General features: G+C 33.2%; 1 protein-coding gene across 12 annotated transcripts in view; it reads left to right on the top strand.

Moving 5' to 3' along the window:
• The window catches only part of LOC130903759 (glucose transporter type 1), a 555,907-nt gene that overhangs the window by 376,516 nt on the left and 165,496 nt on the right, over positions 1–13,895 (top strand). For 4 of the 12 annotated variants that reach the window (XM_057816014.1, XM_057816015.1, XM_057816018.1 and 1 more), the window contains 2 exons: positions 2,646–2,870; positions 6,687–6,918. The exons of the other annotated variants lie outside the window; for them this stretch is intronic. In XM_057816014.1, coding sequence (XP_057671997.1) covers positions 2,720–2,870; positions 6,687–6,918 — 383 coding nt within the window. In that variant the 5' untranslated portion in view covers positions 2,646–2,719. The remainder of the gene's footprint in view (positions 1–2,645; positions 2,871–6,686; positions 6,919–13,895) is intronic. 12 annotated transcript variants of the gene reach the window in all.

Genomic DNA, 13,895 nt, shown 5'->3' on the forward strand with positions numbered 1-13,895 from the left:
TAAGTGCCTGATATGTATATACGTGGCTTATATGTGCATATCATGTATAATGTGACTCTTAGAATCGCGATACCTCAGGAATGGTAACTCTCAGGAAAGAAACCATAGGGAGATCTACAACTTTGGTTGAGGTTTTTTTTTATAAAACTTTCCGTTTTCGAGAAAAATCCAAAAAACCTCAAATTTTGATTTTTGACCCTGAATAACTTTTGTAGCACACAAAGGATCGATGGGGATTTTCAAAATTTATTTGTAATAGTAAACCTAAACTCTCACAAATATTTGGATCTCCGGTTTTTTTGTTATTTGACATTTGACATAATTGTATGTCTAAATTGACCGGACTATTATACTAGGTACCACTTACTATTTTTATTTGCAAATGCAAAGTCCTTCGTACTAAATATCCAACGTTTTTAGAACAATGATATCAAATATCTCGTTAGGATATTTTATTTTTTATTAAAAATTGTTTCTTGATTCGATTAACTGTGAAAACATACCTTTTGATAGAATTTTTTTGTTGAACCATAACTGGCAAGAATATTATTCCAATTGCATCTAATTATTTCTTCTAATTAACTTCTATTCTTATATTATCTATGCACTACACGCGTATAAGTGCTATTACATAAGCTTGTGAAAACTATAGACGTATTGTATGATCCAGTACAATTGGCAAAATGTAAAACAAAATATTGAAAACAAAATTAAAAGAGGATATAAAGGATCTTGAAATGAAAGAATAGACTGGTTTTAGAGCTGACAGATTGACAGTAAACCGTCTATATTTTGTTACACAAGCGATCCACACAAAAACCACAATAGAACAAAAAATCCATTTATTATATATGAATCTGCAGAAAGTGTATGACAGTGTACTACATAGAAAACTGTGGACAACGTTAGAACAAATAAAGAATATACGAAAATAATAAAACAAAAATTAAAGCAACCGGGATTTATCAAATGCCACGATAGGTCTAAAACAAGGGTATTACCTCTCAACAACGTTCTTTATTTGGAGCAGGCACTCACGATGTAAAAGCGGAAATACAGGGAAATGGAAATACCTCTCAGTGACAACCACGATACACACGCTTCACTTCACAGATGATCAAATAGTTGTAGCACAGGATCATAATGATTTAAGGTTCATGACTCGAACAGTCATAAAAGGGTTTGTGGTCTCGAATTTAGCGACAAAAGTTGGCTGCACTCATATGGTCACGTACAAAGAATATCAGATAAAAGAATACCAAAACAGGTCCTAAAGTGGACAACAGAAGTAAAAAGGAGGAGGAGGAGGAGAAGAAGATCATGAAGAAGCTGGAGAGACGGCATTGATAAGGAACTGTAGAAAAGAGAACTAACAGAATATCTATGGAGGGATAAAGAAATAAAACAGTTGCTTGTCCAATAGCAACAAACCGAGGACCTAGATAAATAGCAGCTCGATCATTCGTACAGCTTCGCATCTTATAGATCATCGATGCCTAATTCAAAATGGCATTTCTAAATAAATAAATGTTTTCCTTCTGCGGTGAATATTTAGTTCTTGATCAATTCACACTGCTGGTACATTTGAATTACCAGGTCCGAAAAAAAATCGTTAAATCTGAAAACCTGATAAGGTCAATGGGGCAGGGTTATTAAATTAGGAAAAGACCTATTTTGAATTTCTTATTGCGAACCAAGATAAAAAGTAGGCACGACATGTATATTAGGAAAGCTACAGGTTGATTTTACAAAAATTGTTAGCCGAATATAACGTATACCATCCATTTGGTTAATCATTGTTATGGAGAGAATCTAGCTATCATGCAAATAACTGTCCATTTTGTGTTACAAAGTCAGTAAGATGAGATACAAAAATTAAGGAATGCGATTATAAATTCTAGGAACTCCAAATATTCCAAATTCCAAATGAAATATATTAGAAGATGACAATGAAAAGTGATGTTAAACATCATTTCTTGACAATTAAGGGAGTATTAGTGATAAAAGTAGAAGTTTTAATGATTTTTGGGAAACTTTAACAGGGATTTTGGAATGAAAATTTGTTAGGGGATTATTATTGCTCTATAATAATAAAAACTGACTCTAAAAACTAATTTATTTTATTATTTTTAATACTAACTCAATCAATTTTTATGAATATTTCTAAGACCAGACGTGATACAACATTTTTATTAACTTTTCTAGCTGACCATTACCTAAATTGACCAATATTCAATAACGTTCAGCTGGGGTATAAAGACATGTTTCACAAGTCATCACTTCACGCTTGCATGCTTGATAGGAATTTATCGATGATAGTCGCCTCACAATTCATTATTAATCAAATTATCATTATTATAACTGAATCAATTTAGTATATGACACAACCATTACATCTCTCATTTTACCACACTTCGTTTAATGGATAAACTATAACATAGCAACACTACATAATTTCAATTTTCTATTTCACACGAATAACGTTAACAATCAAGAATAATCATTTATAATCATTTTCAAGTGAATAGAAAACTTTTCTTCGTTCGTATGTGTACATATCATACAATGGTTGTTACTAACTTTCTGAATGTACATTTGCATGTTTGGCTTTCGCTTCGATGAACTAATTGGTGGTGGTTATTTAGCTTCTCCTTGGTAGATGTACGACTGCAAAGGCAGAAACGGCTCCCCTAGGGGACAGCTGCACCTGTAGGTACCGATGAGACAGTCCACAGGGGGTGCTCCGCATCATCATCGGCACATCAGACTTGATCAGCAACCACTCGTGCCAGTACCCATCCCCTTTGAGTCCCTACAAAGTGACTCCATCGATACTCTTACTACTACAACTACTGCCTCGCAACGGACAGGTGAGAATCTTTTTGTATATATCACAGAACGTACAAGTTCTTATAATGTATTAATATGAGTGAGAACTAACATTTCAATTATAAGATATTAATATTTTTTAGACGTACACAATTTATGTTGAAAATTCTTGAAATTATATTTTCTTAATTTCTCAATATAACTGAAATTGTGAAACCAAGATTTTGTAACTTTTCTATTGTTTATTAAAAGGTTAGTAAAGGTATATTACTACATTGTCCAACTAGTGACATTTCTACGGATGCGTTGTATTTATCGGGGTTCACATTTAAAATATAAATAATAATATAAAACTTCATATTATTATTAAGTCATCTCGCTTGAATGCATTTTTGGTAATTGAAATAGGTGCTGAGGTCAAGATTGAAGTAAAATGTAATAAACCTCCGCAACACTTCTGTCTCCAGGATCTATTGGCGCCGAAGACTAAATTGTTGGATTTCCATCCCCCATGACATTTTGAGTTGAATGATCTGTTCATGCATTAACTAAAACACTCACAGATAATTCCGGATTCGGTAATTGCAGAAATTTCGCCATTTTGATAATTTAAGAAGCGTATCTCGTCCGTGCATAGTCGAATATTTGCATATTTTCTGGTAGAACTCTCCTGTATAGCAACTAATTTTGCTATCAGGTAATTTTGTTGAAGAGACCGAATTAAAATCTTCCATGTTGTGAGTTTTCAATTTTCGAAGTTGATCACAACGACATTAGATACTTGTTAACGCCAAAAGCTATAGTAGCTTGAAATTAAAACCAAAATTGCAATTTCTGTAAAAGTCAAGATTTTTGACTTTTTTGAAACATATGTTGATGTATTTAAATTCAAAATAAACTAACAAACTATTTAAAAAGAAGTAGATCGGCTCAGTTTGGATTAGTACGAACAACTCGTTTTATTTAATTCTTGAAATTATGTGCTTATCCTGGGAGCAGAAAATTCTAGCCAAAAGTTCGAAAACCGAAAACACCAGTTAAAACTGTATATACCATTGTTAATCCTCGTGAGACAATGAGGGCCAATCAAAAATAGTTATAGTGTCATATTCATCTTATGAGGTTACATTAGGTTAGGTTGGGATAAATTAGGTTAATTTGGGTTCGATAAATGAGATTTCAGAACAGAGTACGAGTACAGAGCACTGCAGCTCATTTTTCCAAATTCCGAATTTATTTACAGTACACCCGACTCCAACGCACATCATATACTAAGTTTATCGAAATCAGATGTTGGTACCAGACCAATAATTCACCTTGGCTTGCATTCTACAGTACATAAAGTTACTGGAAGCGATTTGATATGTTTTTCTTGGCTTGCTTGGCTAGCAAGTTATCGCTAACATTGTATGTTGTGTATTTTTGAAGCCTTTGGATTTCTTTCGTTATAAAACCCAACAACAAACCCATTCACCATTGGAAAGTTGACAACAAGAATAATTGTATTTAGGCCGTATTGTTATGAAAATACGTTTTCATATTCTAAATATTCAGAGAAGATGACGTATCAATTTGACATGTAACAATTCATAGTTGGGTTATCATAATAACAATACAATGGTAGATATTTTACGCTACGAAATTCTTCGTTCTGAAAACATAGAAGCGATGAGAAAAGTAAAACGTTTGATAACATCCGTTAAAAATACACTTTCCATCAAGTTCCTACAAATCTGACAATTAACGTTAAATACATTCTTATAGAGATGCACTGACACAAAATAAACAATGTAATTTATGAAACACCTGTTTTATTGGAATTATTATAGATATTTATTCTTGTACGAGGGCTGCTACTTAAGTTTTCAGATAGACAAATTGAAAAAAATATTTATAATTGGATATAGCATTATTGTTTTTCAAAATATTCTCCATTTAAATCAATACTTCCAAAAGATGTGATTTGAACGCATGAACCACTTCTTCGAGTGTAGAAATTGACCTCGCAATTTTCGATATGCGAGAATAGGAAGAAATCATTGGGCGCCAAATAAGGATGACCCATGAATTGGATGCTTTGACTGTTTTTTTTTTGAACTGATGTGTGATAGCTCACATTGTCGTGGTGGAGAATGATTCGTCTTCTGCAATTGATGTCGTTGATTTTTTCGAATAATTCTGGCAAACAAATGCTGGATCTTATAGACGTCTTTTGAAGCACAGCGATTAAATTTTTCCTGCATTTCTTTGCACCAATCGACATGAGATTTTTTTGAGCGATTGTCAAATTATGCGGTATCCAACGCGAACAAATTTGTTTGAAATCCAACTGTTCATGCAATATTAAATGTATGCGAGTGGAACTAATGCCCTAGTATGCCTCCATCTCAGAGTATATCACATGACGATATTGCAATATCAGTTTATGACAGCATCGATGTTTTCTGGCACAACAGCCGAAAATTCGAAGTCAATTAATCGGCACACTGTTATGGTTCAATCCACGTCGAGTCATACAAAATGTTCGCGATTTTTTACCAACACGAATGTTTTAAATATCTGTAAACAATTCAAATAGCACTCGTATGATAACACGTTCTGAATATGTTCACTATTGAAAATGTCAAATTTTATGATGACAATGTCAGATTTGACATATTCACATCAGTATTGCCATATTTCGAAACTTAAATAGCAACAATCGTATTACAAATCTTTCACAGAAATCATATTCATATTGAATATTCCAGGTTACAAAAATCAGTTTTTGGGTAATATCTGCCAACCTACCTCCTATCGTATTTGGAAAAATAGGAAAGGAAAAAAATCTTTATAAGCTGAAACATTTTTTATAACCCTCTCATTCCAGCAGATTCCGAGGTGACATGACTCAATGCCTGGAATAATAAAAGAATTCTCAGATGTCTTTTATTTATTATTGAAAAACATTTTTTTATTTTAATATTGCTTAAAAGCAATATTAAAACAATTATCACACGAATTAGTTCAGCAATAAATTCAATATTTTTTCTAAATGTGATTTTGAAGGGTTTTAGCCCCTATGTCAAAAATTTTCCCATCAATCAAGTTAGGTCAGCATTTAGGCATGACCATATAATTCCAATTATTTTTTTTCGGTTGCAAATCGTACAAATTTGTATTATCTTTATAATCCTTTCCGGCGATATCGGTGGAAATAGAAATTTTGCGAGAATGCCAGATAGCGAAAATGCACCTGAGCTCTTCAATTCCCACAGGCGACTGTAACCGTCTGATTAATGGGGTCAAATCGACCTAACGATAATTAATATACATAAAGTTCAAAGGGTCACCTTTTGGTTTTGGGAACTCACTTGGAAGGCCATTTTCTATCGTCTAAAGCGTTCGCTCTGATGGCTTCAATTTTCCTATGATTTAAAATGCATGAGTTTGATTATTTCTACTAATAGTCCAGGCAATTTTGATATGTTTCTAAACAAGTTTGAAACTCAATAATATACTCACCTTCATTGATATAATGATTTATTTCATTTTTTTATATATGAGATATTCTCGTGTCAAAAAACAAATGTTAGAGTCATTTATCATATTTTTTTTTCATTTCAATGGTTCCCTGTTTGGAAGGAAGTTTTCATTATCAAAATCCATTTAGAAAAAATCGCATTTAATAATAAAGCGAAAAGATTATTTATTTCGCTCAAATGGTTGAAAATATCGATTTTTCACGTAGCGAATAAAATTTTTTGTGATGGACGAACCTGAAATTCAGACACTTCCAAGCGATGATTTAAGAACAATTTCTAATTTTTGAAATAACTAATTATCAGACAGAAATTGACGAGTTATTTAATTTGAAGTTTCAGTTGAGACAGTCGAGGTGGAGGAGCATGAAGTCTGCTCCGACAGCGAATTTGATACGAGAGAGACACTCAAGCTGACCGCCCGCAGCGGCGCTACCTTCCGTCGCGACGTCTCTACATCGACGCGTCGGCCCCCCAGCACCCGACGAGTCGCCTCTGCAACGCGTGATGAGACGACGCAAGAAATACAAGATGAAGACGAAGCCACTCTCAGAGAGCTGCTTATTAGGTATTCGAATTTCTCTTTACAACTGATTTATTAAAAACGCTCTATATAATGTACCCATAAAAGGTATGGTGCTAAAATGGAACATTACTTTATAACGAAATGAAAAAATATATTTAATTGGAGATAATATCCCGAGAGATCCAGAAGCATTCCAAAATTTAATAGATACCATTTCATGGAAATAAAAACGATAAGAGATCTTAATAATGATTAATATTTTACGTTGTCTCGTTCTCTACGAATCTGTCATTTTAAATTTAATTACGGAGTATATTGAATCCGAGATGGTTTATCTGTGTACTATAGTATAAAAAATTAATCAGCCCATGAATCGTCATAATTTACATAATCTTGTTTATAATTTGGATATTGATTAGCTTTGTTTTATAGATTATTACTCAATCTGAGATTTTTTTAGTGAAGTAATGATACAAAGAACCTCCTTGGAATAATTAAGGATTCTTATGGGGTGAAACTGTCGTTGTTTCTATTATGGGCTTAAGTATAAATAACTGTTTCAATACCCGCATCCCTTTGTTAATCTTATCAATTTTGAGAGATTTTTGTAAGTATGTCTGTAGTTTCTTTCACAACTTTTATCTGTCAAAATATTTATAAACGTTTGTTTGCGTTGGGTTATTTATTGTTGCCGTCCTTTTTCCATTCGATTCTTATAGTCCCTGCTTGCATTTGCTGGAATTATTATCTTTATTGGATGACCCCTGCGAATAATTCCTTCAATCTTCAAACAAATCTTTAACATTATAAAAAAATGAAATATTGATGAGTTCATATCACAGATTAATAGTTGCCATCTCTCAACTGAGGGTACCTAAATTTGACTATTTTTATGTATCGATAATGGAGCTTATTAATTTTATTTATTCTCAGTTTGACAAACTAAAGTATTTGAAAAGCAAAATTTTCTAAATAATCAATAAATTGGTTTCGAATATCACGTGAGAAAATAGAACCAATGAACATTGTCATATTTTCATGAAAATGATCTGGTATGAATTCAGAATTTGAGTACAGAGACAACGGTTGTTGGAGATAAAACTTATTTTTAAATTATTCAGCCATGGGATTTTGCATCTGCCACAAATTGTTATAAATATTCCAGCCAGAATAATTGATTTTCCACACACTGAATCTACCTACTGATAATTACAATTTTCAAATTCTTTTATGTTTATTCCGAACGCACTGTGTGCTGTGATTTTAATTAAGATATCATATTTATCCATCAATGTGTTGTTCTCCAATGTCATTATTCAAGACGAAGATATTCATATTATTTCCTTTTGGTTTTGATAATATGACATTATTATCCTTCTTTTGTTCTTTCAGTGCATATAACTTCTTTTTACGACACCCTTTCCCTACGACATCTGTCCGAGCCATCTGCACAAGTCTTTCAGCCATGAATTTTGTCTACGACCGACCGACCGTTTTCCTTCGATCTTCCTTTCTATTATCAGGCGAAAATCTCATATCGCTCGCCTTTTATTATATGTCCTAGGTACTGCAACTATCTTTCCTTGATTGTCGTGAGAAGTTCTTTATGTTTATTCATTTGCTGTAGGACCCCTATGTTTGCCTTATGTTCCGTCTAAGATAGATTTGCCAAAAGTGTCTTCATGCTGTTCAGAGTTTTCCGCGCTTACTCAATTCCTAATCTGATTTCGAGTTTTGGGTCGCATTGCTGATTGACGAGCGTAGCCAGGTATGAGATGAGACTTGTTCAATGGTCTCTCCATGAAGTCTTAGGGTGACGTTTCTTTGTATTTTTGAGAATACCAATAGTTTGGTTTTGGACATATTCATATTAATGCAGTTATATTCTACAATGATGTCCATTGAGATTCCATGAAATCTGATAGGCTACTGGCCATTACCACGGTATCATCTGCATAACGAAGGTTGTTTATAATGTTTCCATTGATCTTTATGCCTACCGTTCTATTCTCGAGGGCTTCGCTGAATACAGCCTCAGAGTGCATATAACAATAATATGCGAAAATAATGTGAAATACTGTTGCGAAACATACATACATACATAGTTGTTGCTGAAATCAAGCAATAATTCCCGAATAAAATTATGATAGCCACTATAACAGAATTTACTCAGTTCACCCTCTCCGAAGATATCATTCCCACCTACAAGGTGGTAAGTAAGTTGTGAAGATAGATTGTTGAAATTCTGTTCTTAGCAAGTCACCGGGTGAAATTAGTAGTCTTTATGTTAATTCATGAAAATTTTTTGGGACAAATAGATTCTGAGAACAGGAACTACATCATAATAATTTCTATTTGGAGTTTGGAAGAAAGGAGAGATAAGAAAAGCTATCGTAGTTTTTTCTTTGATTTAAGAATAAAAGAGACCGGAATCTAAATAATATTTGATAATAGCTTTAATTTTATACTGAGTTAAGTACAAGAATATTGAAAAAATCTTGGTAGATGGCTTCATATGTACAAAATTTCAATTAAAAATAAAAAAACTCAATTTTAGTCGATACCTCATTTGATTCATATTCCTAAGATGGTGAGTTGATGAACGTTTGTTATAGTCTCTTTATAATTGTATACGAACAATCACTTCTGGTATAATAAAAAATGTATGTAAAGATGCGCGCCTATCTGGGAAATATGCATCGTTTCAATGAAATAAAAAATAGTATAAAGGCTTTCTCATAAATAATGTTGATTTCTAATGTTTCCTTTTTTACAGAAGGAAAGGCTTATTATTCTGTATTAACCAGAAATTCATCAAGCTCTTTAAGACCTTGGTAAACCCATTCTTCGAGCTAAGATGCAAAAAATTGCCACATTGCTTTTTTAATACTCCTTCTACAGAATGTTGCCAAGAATCTTAATTCTAACAGTGCAAAGTCCGGACGAAATGCTGAAATGTGATTGTAGTTCAAGACCACCAAGTTCTTCTTTCTTATTCTGTTTAAATTTCGCAATGTATGGCTTGTTACCGCTTTCGGTTAACGAAATTTGGATATTTCTCAGGTAAAAACTAATACATTCGCATGAGCTGTCCACTATATACCTCGGCACTAATAGCTATACCATCTGAGTTGATTGTGAAGTACACTAAACCTTCATAATTCCACCAGATACACATCAAGACTTTCCGTTAGAATCGATCTCTCTGCGACGAGCTCTAGTAATTGTTCTTTGCCCTAACCACTGATTTTCCACGATCAGGCGTCTAATGAAACGATCATTTTTTTGGCAGTGTGAGGAGTTGTTTACACAACTCTACTCGACGTACGTTTCACTTGAATCTTGGTTAATTCGTGTAGCACTATTCGACAACTTTTATAGATCTTACCTGATGATTAGGAATAGCGATGTACAGTGGTTTTAGAAGGTCCAAGACTGAAAATCGACAAGTGTTGGTACTATATCACAAGAAAGTAAAGCAATTTTACTCTTCATAGAATTAGGGACTACTCTTAACAAGTTAGAATATTTTCAAATTAAGCCGTAGGAATTCTAAAAATCGAATACAAACTTGCATAGACTCTGTAGATGAACAATTCAAACATTTACTCCATAATTCTTTTTATTTCATATTATTTTGGTTTTTGTTTATTCATTATTAATAAACTTTGAAGGAATTTGAAAATACTCTGCATATTGAACATTGAACTTTCGCTGTATACAGATGTTAGATAATATCTAATATAATTATTTCAAACACTGGATAATAGTTGTAAATAGTATGCAAAATAAATAATTATTCATTCACGATTTATTGATGTACAGAGTGTTTATTTCGTAGCAAATACGGTATGTTCTATGGAAAAGGGAAAAGAGAAAACTAACTATAAGGAATTATACAAAGTGTTGTATTCGATGAACGTATGATGAAGCTGTGAGCAACTATGTAGAAATCATTATTTCCTGATTACGACCATTTTTTCGACATCAGTCCTCACACCAATATATCACATTGTACATCATAGAAAATGGTACATAGTTGTACATATTCTCTCCTTTATTTCACTTCTCCAGTCACTTTTGGGAAAATTGATGCTTCAAACTTTCTTAATTATTAACGAAAACATATGCAAATTCATTTACGCCAAAATAATTCGAGCAATGTTCATGATTTTAGGGAAGTATTTCTGAAGATTAGATGTATGTAGAAAAGAATCATGACTTGATAGGTCATATAGGAAATTCGAGTCTTTCTTCCTGTGACAAGTTATAAGGAATATTACTTTCATATCTCTAAAGGATGGATAGCTTTTGGCAAGTTGAGTAGTACCTTGAAATGAGACTTACCAATAAGCCTAAAGAGAAAAGTATATGAGCAGTGTGTTATACCTGTGATGTCCTATGGGGCAGAGACGCTTACCCTCACGAGACAAACTGCAGGAAAGATGAGAGTGGCGCAACGGGCAATGGAAAGGGCAATGTTGGGAATTACGAGAAGGGATAGAATTACAAATGAGAACATAAGAAGAAGAACAAACGTTAAGGACATTATTGAAATTATAGCCCAAAAGAAATGGAAATGGGCAGGCCATGTAGCCCGAATGACGGATAATAGATGGACGAAAAGAATATTGGAGTGGAGGCCAAGAATGGATAAGAGAAGTAGAGGCAGGCCGCCAACAAGATGGAGTGACGATGTAAAGAAAATTGTAGGAAATTGGATACATACAGCTCAAGATAGAGATAGATGGTTTAAACTAGAGGAGGCCTATATCCAGCAGTGGATGGAAGATGGCTGATAGATGATGATGATGATGATCTCTAAAGTATTCTTCCAGAGGATCCTTTTTTTATTTTTTGTTTTTATACCACAGATTACAGTTAAGCAATCCTGAGCATTTTAGTATGCAATGGATTTATTCTTTTATAGTTTCATTACCACATATGTATAGCTAGTATACTATATGATCCTTTGTGAACCATTCGGAAAAATGTCTTTTTGTTATGCTTCAAAGGATTCAAGGATGTATTCAGATTAACTTGTTAATCAATTGGTAAGATAATGAATTGAAATAACAATGTAATTCAAGCATATAATTTATTTCTTCCTTTCTGAGGGAGTGTTGAGACAAAAATGTCTAACGCAATATTCTGGTGAAGTGACTAAAGCTATTTTAAACGAATTATTTTGGATAAATTAATTATTCTAGGCGTTGGGCGAATATTCGTTGAATTTCCTACTATCCCTCTATACAGACACTTAATTTATACACACACCCCACCAATATTTTTTTCATGCCTGGTGCTTCTTGCGGTATCTCCGGTAATTTACCTTTTATAAAAAGACCTTTCCCCATAACAGATAGCACATAACATTGAGTTATCCCATTTTTAATCTTGATAGAATATTCATTATTAATGATAGCAAAAAATGTTTCTATATATTTATAAACACTAATTTTAGTACATGTTCCATTTTGGTACTATACAGATGCACTAAAGGGTGTTAGCAATAAAGTAGAAAAAATAAATTGCAAAGGAGCTTATTCGTAATTATAATTCCACTATTATTTGAGTCTGCGGTCATTTAACATTTATTACAAAATGGTCATGTCTGAAGTGTTAATATAACGTGATAACGTTGATCATTAGTTTGTAAATTAGTGATAATAATGATGATCTTAGTATATAAAACAAATTGCTGCAATTAAACCTCTTAACCCAATCTAGTCATTCATAAGAATGTCAAGAAATTATCTTATTAAGAAGTTACAATGGAATGAATTAATGTAAGATGACTTGACTACTGATTAATTTGGTGATTGCTTATAATTGTATACAACTTATTATAAAATATGACTAATTTGAAGAGTTATATTCTAATCTTTATTTATGAATATTTTTTTCTACTTTTTGCTCCACACAGCCTTGCATTTATATTTCATTTGACCATATTTCATTTGTATTTGAGAATTCTGGAAGAAAGCTTCCAATTATTCAGGCTGATCGCTTTTCATGCCAAATATTGGAATCTTTCCCATTTTCTTTGGAGATAACGCCAACATAGCTTTTAAACTATATTATTGTTTCAGTTATTTTCTAGATCATTTATTCTATTTTTTTTTGTTGAAGTCGAACAATTCTCTTACGTAAATGTGAGAAAAATGTTGATAATATCGAAATACTGATTATACAAAACGATACACTCATCGTACAAGTGTTCAGACATAATTCTTGGCAAATTTTGTTTATCTTGAAAGTATCAGTTCGGTTGAAAATTATAGATACATATATACACGAAAGAACAAGGTGTTGACTGCATATGTGTACAATAAGTATCAGTAAAATATTGTAACATACTAATTCATTACGTTAACATACAGGGCAATATTGATCTGAACCTTAACAATTACCTCTCACTTTGTAAACCGCCTATCACACGAGAGAATACGGTAGGTATCATATCTGCAACGTCGCAGTAGCTGCTTTCCACACTTTGCTTAATGTAATCTTGCATTATCCACCAGGATAATTGCACTATCCACAAGATCCGGACGTTTATCTTTAACGCTTCGTCATGTGGTCACTGTTCCATCATGAAGAACAAAGTGGCAAACAGTGACATCCCTGACGTCACACCCGACAATCATCATTAAATTGGCTGGAGCGTATTGGCGCTCCGTGGATGGGAGTTTCAGTTTTGGTTCGTACGCCCTGGCCCAAAATTTATTGATAGCGATTATTCGTGACGATTGATCGGTGGTCGGTGTTCGGAATATACTGCATAGCGCACCTATCTTTCAAATTCCGTCACTGCATGCATGGTGCGATAAACTGTGGACAAAACGTTTCTGGATGTTACTTGTCTCCTCTAACTCCAGTAGAGTCGTCCATCATCTGTCTTCATCCATAAGATGCTTTATGAGGGTACTATTTGCACTTTCAAACTTCAGTAGCATCTATCATCTGTGTTTCATCGTCAATCTCACTTGGTAAGCCTACGGTAAGTGTTGTTGTCC

This window comes from Diorhabda carinulata, chromosome 2 (genome assembly GCF_026250575.1).
Source record: "Diorhabda carinulata isolate Delta chromosome 2, icDioCari1.1, whole genome shotgun sequence".
NCBI classification, from domain to species: domain Eukaryota; kingdom Metazoa; phylum Arthropoda; class Insecta; order Coleoptera; family Chrysomelidae; genus Diorhabda; species Diorhabda carinulata.